General features: G+C 34.5%; 1 protein-coding gene across 1 annotated transcript in view; it reads right to left on the reverse strand.

The window, feature by feature from the left end:
• Window positions 1-13860, reverse strand: part of GLIPR1L2 (GLIPR1 like 2) — a 46287-nt gene that overhangs the window by 12689 nt on the left and 19738 nt on the right. The window contains exons 2-3 of the mRNA XM_017872504.1: window positions 9515-9760; window positions 7550-7653 (exon numbers count right to left, since the gene is read on the reverse strand). Of these exons, the coding sequence (XP_017727993.1) occupies window positions 7550-7653; window positions 9515-9760 (350 nt within the window). The remainder of the gene's footprint in view (window positions 1-7549; window positions 7654-9514; window positions 9761-13860) is intronic.

Genomic DNA, 13860 nt, shown 5'->3' on the forward strand with positions numbered 1-13860 from the left:
ATATCTTATGTTTTTATACATATTGTCTTATAGTATTTTCTAACTCATAATTTCATAGATAGGAAAGCTCTTAAGCTTTGAATATTAATTTTATAAATTGCTGATTTGCTGAATTATATTATTTTTAGTTTTTAAAATGAGGAATCTTGGGTTTCTTCAGTATTGAATAATAAGGTATCTGCTTTCATCTTTCATTTAGGCCCTTTATTTCTTTCTTGTGTCTAATTGCATTGATTTGCTTTTCTTCACTAACACTGGTATCTTGATTGATTCTTATGGAATGAATATTCTTATCTTTTTAAAACCTTAATGGCAATTCTTGTAGATATCGCCACTAAATATGATGATACCTTTTAGTTTCTGGGTTGTTTGTTCTTTAAAAACACCATTTTAATGAAAAGAAGAATTTTCTCTAATTTTACTAAGTTTCACTTGCTAGCTTCTTTTAAATTGGGAAGGGAAGCTGAACTTGGTTGAATTTTATGGGAGATATTTGTTGGTTTTTATCATTGTGTATTAGTTTTCTCAGGCTGCTGTAACAAAGTACCACAAACTAGATGGCTTAAAAACAACAGAAATTTATTATCTTACAGTTCTTAAGGCGAAAAGTCCAAAATTATGGTGTCAGCAGAGTTGGTTCCTTCTGAGGGTTCCAACGGAGACTCACTCCATGCCTCTCTCTTAGCATTTGGTGATGGTCAGCAATCTTTGGTTTTCCTTGTCTTATAGACACATCACTCCTTCTTTGCATGACATTAGCCCCATGTCTCTGTTTCCACATTTCCATCTTCTTATAAAGTCATTAATCATATTGGATTAGGGACCCAACCTGCTCCACTATGACCTCATCTTAACTAATTACACCTCAAATCACCCTATTTCCAGAAGTCTTAGGTGTTAGGACTTGAGTGACTATACCACTGTGATGCTGCTTACCTTGTTACTATATTCCCTGTATTTCTGGTAGTTAGGTCTTAGGGCTTGACAAAATTCAGGTTCAATATCTGACACAAATCCAGGGGTCTTCTACTTCAGTGACGTTTCTAGGGTACAGTGGTATGCTACATATTGAGATATCCCTTCTAAAGTGAAAGATATGTTGTTGCACTTATCTCCTTCTGTAACCAAATGAGAGGCAAAAAAAACAAAACAAAACAAAACAAAAAAAACTTAGCAGGTCTTTCTGGATTTGGAGGCAACATATTCCTCATTTGGGTGTGCTGTTGCAGTGCATTTTCTGAGTGACTTGAAAGCTTCTACTTTTGAGTGAGGCCCAGAACAAGAGAAGGCGCCAACAGGTGCAGGTGCAGGATGCCACACTAGTTGATCTGCCATTTGGGTCATAGGTTCCAGTAGATCTAATTGAATATGTCCTTGGTGGCCTCAAACCCCACTGCTGGTACCAAAATCTGTATTAAAGTTCTCCAGAGAAATATAACCAATATGATGTATATGCATGTATATAAACATACACACACACACACATCAGAGACAGAGAAAGAGAGAGAGAGAAAGACTCTTATTTTAAGGAATTGGCTCATGGGAGCTGGTAAGTCCAAAATCTGCAGGGCAGGCTGGCAGGCTGGAGATCCAGGGAAATGCTGATGTTATAGTCTTGAGTTTGAAGGAGGGAGTCTAGAAGCAAATTCCTTTCTCTTCTGGAGACCTCAGACTTTTCTCTTCAAAGCTGAAAGGACCTCAGACCTTCAACTGATTGGGTGAAGCTCACTGAAATTATGGAGGATAATCTGCTTTATTCAAAGCCTACTGGTTTAAACGCTAATCATATCTAAAATGAACCTTCACAGCAATATCTAGGCTGGTTTGACCAAACAACTAGGCACCACAGCCTAGCCAAGCTGACACATAAAATTAACCATCACATCAGCTTTTAAAAAATGGTGAGTTTTGTTTTGTCTGGCAGTGAAATTACTGGCAGATAACCACCATCCTGTTGAGGGCTGATTTTAGGATTAGATGGGTCTACATTACTGTTTCCCTTATTCCTATGGTGGGCTTACTCTTCGGGTATGGTTCTTACTCTTAGGGCAAGGCCGTCCTGAATCCACAAGCGAGTGCCCAGGGTGTTAACCAACAACTCACCGTTTTGGCTGGGCCTAAACTGCAACTCTATCTTTTCAGCACTGTGCAGCTTCTGAAATATCTGTGCGGATCTTCAGCTTCCGAATAGCTGGTCCCCACTAATCCATTGAGGATCTTGCACTGTGAAGTGTAGCTAAAGAGTTGGCCAAGGACCCACAGAAAGTTTTTACATAGACTTGGGGGACTTCTTCTTTGTAGCCTCCTCCTCTTTGAGATCCTGGTCCCAAATACCAGACACATTAGCATTGACAGACACTGATATTTCCTTTACCGCCCCCCGCCCCCCCCCCGCAAAAAAACACATTCTTTGCTTGGATTCTGTTTCTCTGGCTACAGTTTGGGAAACACCTTCAGGGAGAAAACTGGAACAAATACATGACTCCGTTGAGTTCTTTCTTATTTGCAGAGATCAAAGACCCACACTGGTTGTTTTCTAATGCCTAAAAACAGTTGTTGTATATGTTTTGTCCAGTCTTTATAGTTGTTTTAAGCAAGATATTCTTATACCAGCTTACAGAATGTACAGAAGCAAAATGGGTAACAAGAATTGCTAGAAGAAAATATGAGATAATTAAAAAGAGCAGTAATATTTTGAGAAAGTTTATCTATGTATGACACAAACCTCAAAACCCATGAAAAAAAATTGATACTTTTGTTTCTATAGTAAAACAAAACAATACGATTTGACAAAAATGAATTGCATCTTAAGTCAACAGTTAAACATTAATATTTGGGGAAATATTTGTAAATTACATTACATAAAATGTAATGTGCAATGTCTTTGGCACACTTACAACAAAATTATATTTAATTAAATGAAAGGTCCTGTAGTCAACTGCAGATCCAACATGCCTAAAAATAAAAACAGTTCTTTTCCCTCCACTCTGTATCTTTTCCTAGCTCAGTTAATAACATTACCTATCAATAGCATAAATTCTTATGGTCATCTTTGTGTCTTTTCCAATATTTAAGTTTTAGAGTAATCGAATTAATATTGTTTTATTTTTTAAAATTGTACTTAAAATGTGTGTTTCTATCTTTGAAAATGAAAAATAAGGACTAGTAAATAATTGTATGTAAATACTGTTTCTGTTTTTTTCTGATACATTATAAACTATTCTAATCTTTATACAGATATCTTCATAGATTGGGAACATTTTCTTTTCTTTCTCATTTCTCTTTCCTTTGCTCTTCTCTTTTGTTTAGAAACATCAATTTGTAGATTTATATGCCATACATATTTCATTTTTTCATAATTTTTGACCTCTATTCTTCACCTTTGTGTTTCTGAGAAAAATTTTCAAGGTTGCTTTGACTTGTTTTCTGTATGCATGGCCAGCCAGGTCTGTTTTATTCTTCTATTCTGCATTAATTTTCTGTAACTATATTAACAAATTACCACAAATTGGGTGGCTAAAACAACATTAACTTATTCTCTCACTGTTCTGGAGGCCCAAAGTCCAAAATCAAGGTGTTGGCAGGACTGTGCTCTCTCCAAAGGCTCTGAGAATCTGTTCCTTGATTTTTCCAGCTTCTGGTGGCCTTAGCTCCTTGGCTTCTGGATGCATCACTTTAGCCACTTCCGCTGTGGTCATACTGTCTCCTCCTTTTCTGTGTGTCTAATGCTGAATCCTCCTCTCCTTCTCTTTAGCCCTCACCCAAATAATCCAGAATAAATTCCTTCTCTCAAGATCCTTATCTTAACCACATCTTTGCCATATTAGGTAATATTCACACTTTTGCCATTTAAGTAATAATGACAGGTTCTGCAAATTAGGGCCTAAGTATATTCAACGTTGGTTGGGGGGCACCGTTCATCCCACTATACCTTCTAATTTTCAATTTGGTTATTTTACATTCATTTCTACCCAATATTTTATAATATTGTAATGGATTGATTTTTCTACCAACTATCTTTAAGAGAGATAATGTGATTGCCTATTTTAGGTACATAATCAAATAAGAATTGGACTGAGTTGACTGATATATGTTCCAATCTAGATCCTTCAAGGTAGACTTGCCAATATTTGTATCAAAGGAAAAATGGTTAACAGAAATTTCAAGACAAAGAAGCCTATGCCATAGGAGAGTAGCAAGAAAAAAAGGGTAATTTCAACAACTAGTAGCTTCATCTTATTACTGTAGTCATCTGAGACCCCTGAATCACTATTCTTATTAAGGTCACCAAATATCTTCATCTCATCTAATGGAACTGTCAGTTCTCCTTCCTCAATTTCTCATTCTCTCAGCAGCATCTCATAGAGTTAACCAGTTTGGGCTTCTTAGCTCATGTTCTTCACTTGACTTCCAAGTACCTTACCAGCAGGTTTTTGGTTTCCCTCCTACCTCATTAGCCTCTCTTCATCCTCCTTTACTAGCTAGCTCTTTTGCCTTAGTTTGAAATAGCATAGTGCCCCAGGACTCAGTTCTTAAATTGTCTCCGTATTCACTCTCCCACATGCTGATCTCATTCACTGTGACTTTCACTTCAGAGCCTTTTTACCAGAAGTTTCCTCTACTTAGAAAACAATCACATACTTTCTTTTTTTTTTTTTTTTTTTTGAGACTGAGTCTCGCTCTGTCACCCAGGCTGGAGTGCAGTGGCGCGATCTCAGCTCACTGCAAGCTCCGCCTCCCGGGTTCACGCCATTCTCCCGCCTCAGCCTCCTGAGTAGCTGGGACTACAGGCGCCTGCCACCATGCCCGGCTAGTTTTTTGTATTTTAGTAGAGACGGGGTTTCACCATGTTAGCAAGGATGGTCTTGATCTCCTGACCTCGTGATCCGCCCGCCTCGGCCTCCCAAAGTGCTGGGATTACAGGCTTGAGCCACCGCGCCCGGCAACAACCACATACTTTCATATGGCTATCTGTTTCTCATGATTCAATCACATTTCCTGCATTTATTTTTCTATCTAACATACCGAAATAGAAAACATACCCTTTGATCTTCTCTAAGTTAATGAAATCACCACCCACCCAGTTTTTTTAGACTAAAGACATAGGCACAATGTTGCTTGATTATTTTCCCTAAAGTCAAGCCAATCGGCTTGTATTATTAGCTCCACCTTCATACTATACCCAGAAACTGACCTTTCCTCACTATTTCCATTCTATGGTAGGCAGAATTCTAAGATAAATCACAAGATCCTTCATTCCTCATGTACATGCAATGCATAATTCTCAGGAGAGTGAATATGATTAATTTTCCTTCCATAATTATATTATAAGGCACTACTGACCTTAAAATATTGACATTATCTAGGCTGGCCTTGACTCATCCTATGGGTGTTTTAAAAGCAGAGAGTTTTCTTTAGCTGGTCACATAAGAGGAGTCAGAGATTTGAAACATGAGAAGGCTCTGACATACCTTTGCTGACCTGAAGATGGTGAGGCCACGTGTCAAAGAAACATGGGCAGCTCCAGAAGATGAGACAACACATGGCTCAGAGCCAGCAAGCAAACAAGGACAAGAGTCCCATCACCATACAGAGCTAAATTCTGCTCACAGACTGAATGAACTTGGAAGCAGGTACTTCTCCAATCCTCCAGGCGAATACTTAGTCAACATCTGGATTTTGGCCTTTGAGACCCTGGGAAGACAATCCTGCCACAATATGCCTGGGTTCATGACCTATAGAACTGTTTGATAATAAATGGGTTCTGCTTTAAATCACTACATTTGTGGTAATTCATTATCCAACTTGATAAACAATCCACATGCTAAAACCCTAATCCAAAATATCAGTCTGTAGCCTGTACTATAGGAAACAGCCTCTTAATTATACTTCCTCTTTACACTCTTGTTTCCTTATATTTCATTCTCTACCAACAGTCACAGTAATCTTTTTGTTAAGGTGTTCTTTTCAAAACAAAAGTGAGATCATGTCACTCTGTGCTTAAGACCTTCCACTGGCTTTGTCGTTACTTAGGATAAATTCCAAAATCTTTAACATAACATATGTTATTATATTTGGTCTAGCTGTCATCTAATTCTCCACCTCAACTCTTACCTCTAACCACAGTCATTCCTTTCTCAAACATGCTAAACTCATTCCAATCTCTCAGATTTTTATACATGCTCCTACCTGGAACATACTTCTACCTGGAACATCTGGTTTTCACCTCAAATGATACCCTTCTTCTGTGACTACCCTATGTATCTTCTAGACCAGTCATTCTCTATTTGCTAATCTTGCTTTTTACAGTATATTTTATTGTCTAATTAAAATGTTATTTATCTATGTGTTCACTTATTAAAGTGTTTGTCTCCCTGCCAAGACTATAAACTAAATGTGGTGTCTTTTGCATCTTGTTAGTAGAAAGAACAGAGCCTGTACATACTTGCTGAGTTAATAAATGAGGATTTGTGCCCCAGAAAATCCTCTACCAAACCCCTCCTCCCCGGTGTACAATTCTGTTTGAATTTGCAACACCAATCAGTAGTAATTTTTAAAGTTTCTGCAAGTAATAGGTATCCCAATGCTTCCAGTCTGTAGGAGTGAACGGACGCCTAAAATGTTTTGCAACTCTATATTCCAGACTTATTTTGCATGTCTATGTTCAAAGTTAGCAAGACTTCTCATCAGGAAAGAGCTTTCTGAGTTTAATTTGATGCAGAGCATAGTTCTACTGTTTTTATTAGCCAGGGGAATACAATCGGTAATCACTACTTTTTAAATTTTTCTTTCTGGTTTAGTCCCAAAGCATTTTATTTGGCAGAAATTCCTTCTCAATCTTGGTAGGCAGTCAATTCTTACTGTTTATTTAAGATGTTAATTCGAACATTTTCTAACTTATTTGGAAGTTATAACAATATTACTTATAGTATTATATTGACCTGTAAGAAAGCTTGGACATTTCCAAAAGAGCTCTCAAGATATGGAAGCTATCTTGAGATGTAGTTATTTTCCATCATTTGAAGGTACTCAGGTATAGGGTATAGTCATATATAAATAGCTTGACTAAAAGTTGTTTGAAGTGCTCTTCAATCTCGAGATGTTACAATTCCTTATAAGACAGGTCCCAGTTAATAATTTCCAAGGGGTGGTCAATTAAAAGTGCTCTTCATGTTATAAAACTGACATATTCCTGATAAAATTCTTACTAAATAAATTTCAACACATCTAATTTTCTTTCTACTTTTACTATAAATTTTAGAATAAACTATTTTGGAAAATAATTTGTCTTATGCTAATTAAGTGAAATATTGTGAAATAATACTAAAGTTAAGGTTATTCTAGGAAGTAATATTTGGCCAGTGTATAAGTAAAATCAATATGTCCAATTTATGACTTATTTCATTATAAAATTGAAAATATTTCAATGTAAAGTATATTTAATTATTTTATAGTTCAAAAAACAGAAAATATATTGAAAGTTAGAAAAACTTATCTTGAAATATTCTGAATTTATTTTATATTCTTTTATTAATTTTAAGTAACTTACCCTGGTGCATAGTTGCATATGAAAATTGCTGCATGTATAATATGTCCAATTCTTGAACATGGAGTAACAGCACAACCAACTTTGTAAGAGTTGTCCCAAACAAGCTAAAATAAAAATTTCAAGAAAGACACAAAATTTAATTTTAAACATTTACTTTCATACTATAAACAATAATATATTCCATTCATATAGAACTTTTCACCAAGCAATTCAAGAAATATAAACTATTTTCATTTAGAGACATGTAGAGAGTTACCACGGAGTTGGGGCAGCATTTTCAACACTGTATTTAGAGAAATACTTCAATAGATTCTACCAATACCATATTCTTAGGAAGAACTGTTTGAGAACATGGTCAATCCAGAATAATGCTTCAGAGACAGAGGAAGTCACGCCTGATAAATCAATTTTCAACCTCTGGTTGAATTGGAAAGTTCTAGGTTATTGGAAGAGAGAAGATGGGAAAGAGGAGAATAAGTTTTTAAAAGATGGAAGTTGTGGGAAAAAGGGAGAAAAAGAGAGACAATCCGATTATAGAAAACTAAAAGAGATACAAGAGTAGAGAAGAATTGAATGCTATTGGCATTTCTCCTTCTCTTTGTTAAGAAAATTCTATTGCAGGACAAAACAAAAGCTGGCCTTTTCATTAAAAAATGAAATAAAAGAGCTGGTTCCTATAAAAGGGAAACAGATCTTGAATTGGAGTAAAAAAGATGGGAATAATCAAAGGCATTCCAGAAATTATCTGTATAACTTTAATATTTCTAATACTTCCAAGTGAACCAAAAAGTACTTATTTTGTTTTGTTAATCTCTGCGCAAGAAAGAGGAACCATTCTTGTTTTATTCTTTATCTCAAGCCTTAGTGGTTTTAAAAGTGTGATCCTTAAAGAAATAAAGTGACACATTAAAAAGGTGATACATTAGAAGAATAAAGAATAGAATATCTGCAAGAGTTAAAGTGAAGTTAAGCATGTCAAATGCAGGAAATGAAAATGTCTAGGAGACTAGAATTAAGGAATAAAAACACAGAGTACCATGTCAGGGAGTAGATTTGGTTAGTTTATTGAGTATTAAAGTCCTATTAAAGAGGCTAGGTTTGATAGGAGCAAGTCAATGGAGAATCACTATAACTTTCTAGAAGAAAGAAATGATCAGAAAAAAAAATGACGAAAAAATTTTTGAAGCATGATTGGATGAAAGAGAAAGACATGAGTTCAACATGAACAAATTCCAAAATGTTAAGTTCTAGATAAAAAGTGACATCAGGGTTTATTGATTGAAAATCTACCTTTTAAATAAATGTGGGAGTTCATGTAATGATTTCTTGATTCCTGAAACAAATATTTATTGCAGACCCAAATAATGTCATGTTGTTGAGAATATATGGATGAAAAGCAAGGTCCCTGCCCTCAGTGTAGTATCAGACATATAAATAAATTATTGTTAAACAATGTGATGTGTAAAATAACAAAGGTTATGTACCATAAGTGCTTCAATGTTCCTGGAGTATGAAGTATGAGGGTGGATTATTGAACCAGAGGCAGGGAAACAATACTATTAATTTGCATTCCAATGTTTTAGTCAATCAGCTATATAGTAGTATGTGTACTGATATGTGCAAAAAAATCTTCTACTTATGTTTATAGTCAATAATTTATAAATTATTTTTATTTACTGGTTTCTTTCCTCCTTTTCCAGTGTACATTATTTTTAGGAAAGTGCCTTTCATCTTTGAACATGGAGAGTAGGTTTACTCTATTTAAAGTATTGTTTTAATTATATGGTTCACATAAAAGATGGGATGGTAGACATTTTGAAGACTAGGAAGATTGATTAAAAGTGTGATCTTATTAAATGTAATAATTTTATTATTTGAGTTTATGTACAAATTTGAAACATAATAAAACTAGGCATAAAGCAATTAAAAAGTATTTGAATTAATAACAAAATAAAAATTAGATACCTGAATATAATTAGAACAGTCTCCAGAGCAACTGCCATTTTCAAAATTGTACATTTTCTTCTCTGCATGCCAACTTCTGATAGCAATACTTGCAGTAAATTCATTTTCAGGGCCGACCCACATATTTTCACCAATACCATAAAATTTAGGATGGACCATTTGTACATCTTGTAAATAAATATTATGCTCAAACACACATCTTTTTCCCCATGCTCTAGCAGTCCGTGATAAAGCTACATCCCAAGTCTGAAAAATATTCGAAAAGCAAAGAGAACAAAATAAGAAGTTTTTTTTGTAGTCTAAAATATTTTTTCTTGAGTTCTTATCGATAGATTTAAAGGAAACAATTCTAACTTTGTACTCGTGCATCTTGGTTGAGAAATTTCTATTGGGAAAACTTCTATGGGATAATCAAAATGAAATGACCATTTCCTGAGACAAAGTACTACGTATATTTTGTAATTAAAATATTAGAATGCTAGATGATGGAAATGATACTATTCTCACATGTAGTCTGTTCAGAAGTATGTAATACACTTTCCTATAGTCTGCTCAGAGTATATATTTTTAAACTCATGCCTTTTTGGACACACAAATACAACAGTCTAAAATACTATTCATTTAAGAGGTATTTATTAAGTAATGATTCTATGCAAAATATCATATTGTCAAGAATAAAATGCTAAGTCAGCATAAATTTTGTCCTCAAATTGCTGTATTAGAATTATGTATATTTATATATATATGATTAGATAAATATATTTTATTATATATCTGATTAGATATATATTTTATATATACCTGATCAGATATACATCTCATATACACATCTTATATATATCTGATTAGATACACATCATATATATTGGATTAGCTGTACATCTTATATATACTGGATTAGATATACATCTTATATATATCAGATTAGATATACATCTTATATATATCAGATTAGATACACATCTTATATATATATCAGATTGATATACATCTTATATACATATCAGATTAGTTATACATCTTATATATATCGCATTAGATATACATCTTATATATATTGCATTAGATATATTTTTATATCAGATTATATATAAGATCAGATATATATGTAAGATTAGAGAATAAGAGAAAGAAGACAGAAAGATAATATATATGTGCGTGTATATATACACACACACATATATGAAAAACTTTTAACACATGGTAGTGTTGGTGAATGTTACATATAAGGCACATATAACGTTTGTTGCCAGAAATATGAGAAAATAGCATAAGATGCTGTTCCCTGGCTAGCTATCTGGAAATAACCAGAAATGTGTGCTTTTATCGTCATTTAGAGACTCATTAATTGTTAGTGAAGGACCAGAACAAAAACCGTACACTAGAAAAATCAACAAAATAGTGGTGAAACTAAAATACTAAGTACATATGTTACAGTGTGTCGGAAAGTAAACATCTGAAAACCAATACTCATACTTCCTCAGAGCAGGAGTGTCTAACATTTTGGCTTGCCTGGTCCACACTGAAAGAACTGTCTTAGGCCACACATAAAATACACTAACACTAAGGATAGCTGATGATCTAGTAAAAAAAAATGGCAAAAGAATTCATAATGTTTTAAGAAAGTTTACAAATGTGTGTTGGGCTGCATTCAAAGTTGTCCTGGGCCTCATGCAGCCTGCAGGCCACAGGTTGGACAAGCTTGCCTTAGAGTTTTCTTAGTGAATCCCACAGATCATACATAAATACAATATAGAAAATAAACATATCAGACCTTTAGAATATCTCCCCACTACTTCCTTTCCCCTAAGGTAACCACTATTAAAAAATTTGCTTGTGTATATATCTCTCTATCTCTGTATATACAAACATACACACATTTAACTCTAAGTTTGGCTGTTTTAAATGGGTATTTTGTGATTTTTTTTCCCTTGCACTATTGTGATCATATCATATATAATATTATTGGCCTTCAACTTTCAGTTTTCACGTAGAGAAAGAGTTCCATATTAACATAACTAGATTTGCTTAATTTTTACAAGGTCTACATAGTATTCCACAGCATGGATAGCCTATAATAAATATAACCATTTCACCATTAATAGACCTTTAGATTGTTTCCCATTTGCAAACAATGTCCCATGGACTATATACTTCAACCTGATATATTTTACATATAGTTCACATACCTCATCCTTACTACATAGCAGTCATTATTTTAAGAGTATTTTATGTATTATTTCACTGAATGTTCCAATAACCCTAAGAGGTATGCATTATTATTATTATTTCTGTTTGCCCAGAGGAAGTAACTAAAACACCAAGAGGTTAAGGCGTTTAAGTGTATTAAATGTCTCATAGACAGTAAATTATGGAGCCTGGATTTAAAGTCATGAAATCTAATTCCCAACTCCAAGTTCATAAGCATTTTACTTCTCACAGCTATGTGCAAATAACTTGTAATAGCTCCAGATTCTTTTATTCAACTATGAATAAAAATCCTAATTGAAAAGAGAGGCTAAAGTTTCAAGAAGCAGTTAATGAGATATTTAATGAAATATGTCAAGGTAAGGTTGATAAATGTGCTTTGAGAGGGCAAAAAATTTTTGTAAGCCATTAGTCTTTGTTTAGCTAGAAAAGCTGAATCCACACTCTAATTTGTACTCTCTTATAGGTAACAGGAAGATTTTAAGATTTTATTTCAATATATTTCCCTAGAATATGTCTAACTATGGGCCTTTTCTCATTAATTGGGCTTAGCATTTGGTGGACTCCATTAAAAAATAATTTTAAAAGGAAGGTATAATCATAACTCTCATACATGTGCCAATGATTTTACATGATTAATTAATGAGGGAACTACTAAGATATTATAGCTTGTTGAAGAAAAATCCAAAGAATTCTCAAGATTATAGGCTGTATAGAAGTGCTGAAATCCATTCACAAATAAATGTAAAAACTGGGTCTTATCCACAGGGCAATTGTCAATTACATTTCATCAGACACAATGAATTTGCATTTCTCTGAGCAAAATTACTTACATTACAATCACTTCTCTACAATTTAAAAATTGTAAATTGCCTAGCTCAAAGACAATTATAGAAAAGATAATTGCTATGTGTAAGATAAACAGTGCACACAATATTGTATTTCACAATTTTCCCTGACATTTATCTTAATCTAAAAACTTATGTCTTTCCTTAGCTCTAGAAAATCTGCTTCTATTATTTCTTAATTTTCTCCCCTTTATTTTGGTTTTTAGTTCCACACCATTTGTAAGATTTAGGAACTTTGCATTCTATTCTCTTTTAATTTTTGCTTTGTGCTTTTACACATTAATTTATTTATTCATCCATTCAATACATGGGAATATCTCAATAAGCTGAAGGATATAAAGTTGCAGATGAAAAATTTCATTATTGAAGTAAAAAATATTCATGACACTTGTTAACACAGTAATGAAGGCTTTGGAAGACTTGCAACAGGGGAGACACCTGAGGCTCAACTCCAAACACAGGAAGGATAAGTGGGGATTTATAGCCATGGAGCGGGATGAGGGGGTCAATGAATAAAAAATTATTGAGGAGACATCAAGTTTGAGGGGATTCTTGCTACACTGATCTAAAGGATTCTTGCTGAAGACAGGCCAGTGTAGCCAGGTCAGGCCAGGTAGATCTCAAGGTTGGGGGATGAAGATTTTGATCAGATATTCAGAGTAATCAGATATCGACGGTGGGAGACTTTCCTTAAACTGGGCAAGGTGGGACTTTTGTGAAAACTGGGTGATGCAGGCCATAGGACAGGGCCTAAATCCCAGGTCTAGTCAGAGAGGGCTCAGGAAAGTCTGACTAAAGTTTGGTTAAGTAGAGGGCTCAGGAAAGTCTGAATAAAGTTTGGTTAAGTAAAGAGTCTTTGTTAGGCCCCTCTTGTATTTGTATCTGTCTCTCTTTCTCTTTCTTTTTGAGATAGGGACTTGCTCTGTTGCCCAGGCTAGAATGCAGTGGTGTGATTGTGGTTCACTGCAGTCTCAAACTCCTGGGCTCAACTGATCCTCCTTTGTTAGCCTCCATAGTAGCTGGGATTACAGGTGTGCACCACCGCACCCAGCTAATTCTTTTATTTTTTTGTAGAGACAGGGTCTTACCATATTGCCAAATCTGGTCACAAACTCCTGGACTCAAGTGATCCTCCCACCTCAGCCTCCCAAAGTGTTGGTATTACAGGTGTGAGCCACCATGCCCAACACCTCTCTTCTTATTTGACAATGCACTTCATGCAATTTAACCTATTAAATAAATCTAATTAGTTTTAACTTTTTTTTAAAAAAAAAAAAAAAAGTAAAGATT

Source organism: Rhinopithecus bieti, unplaced genomic scaffold, assembly GCF_001698545.2.
Source record: "Rhinopithecus bieti isolate Rb0 unplaced genomic scaffold, ASM169854v2 scaffold_5476, whole genome shotgun sequence".
Lineage (NCBI taxonomy): Eukaryota > Metazoa > Chordata > Mammalia > Primates > Cercopithecidae > Rhinopithecus > Rhinopithecus bieti.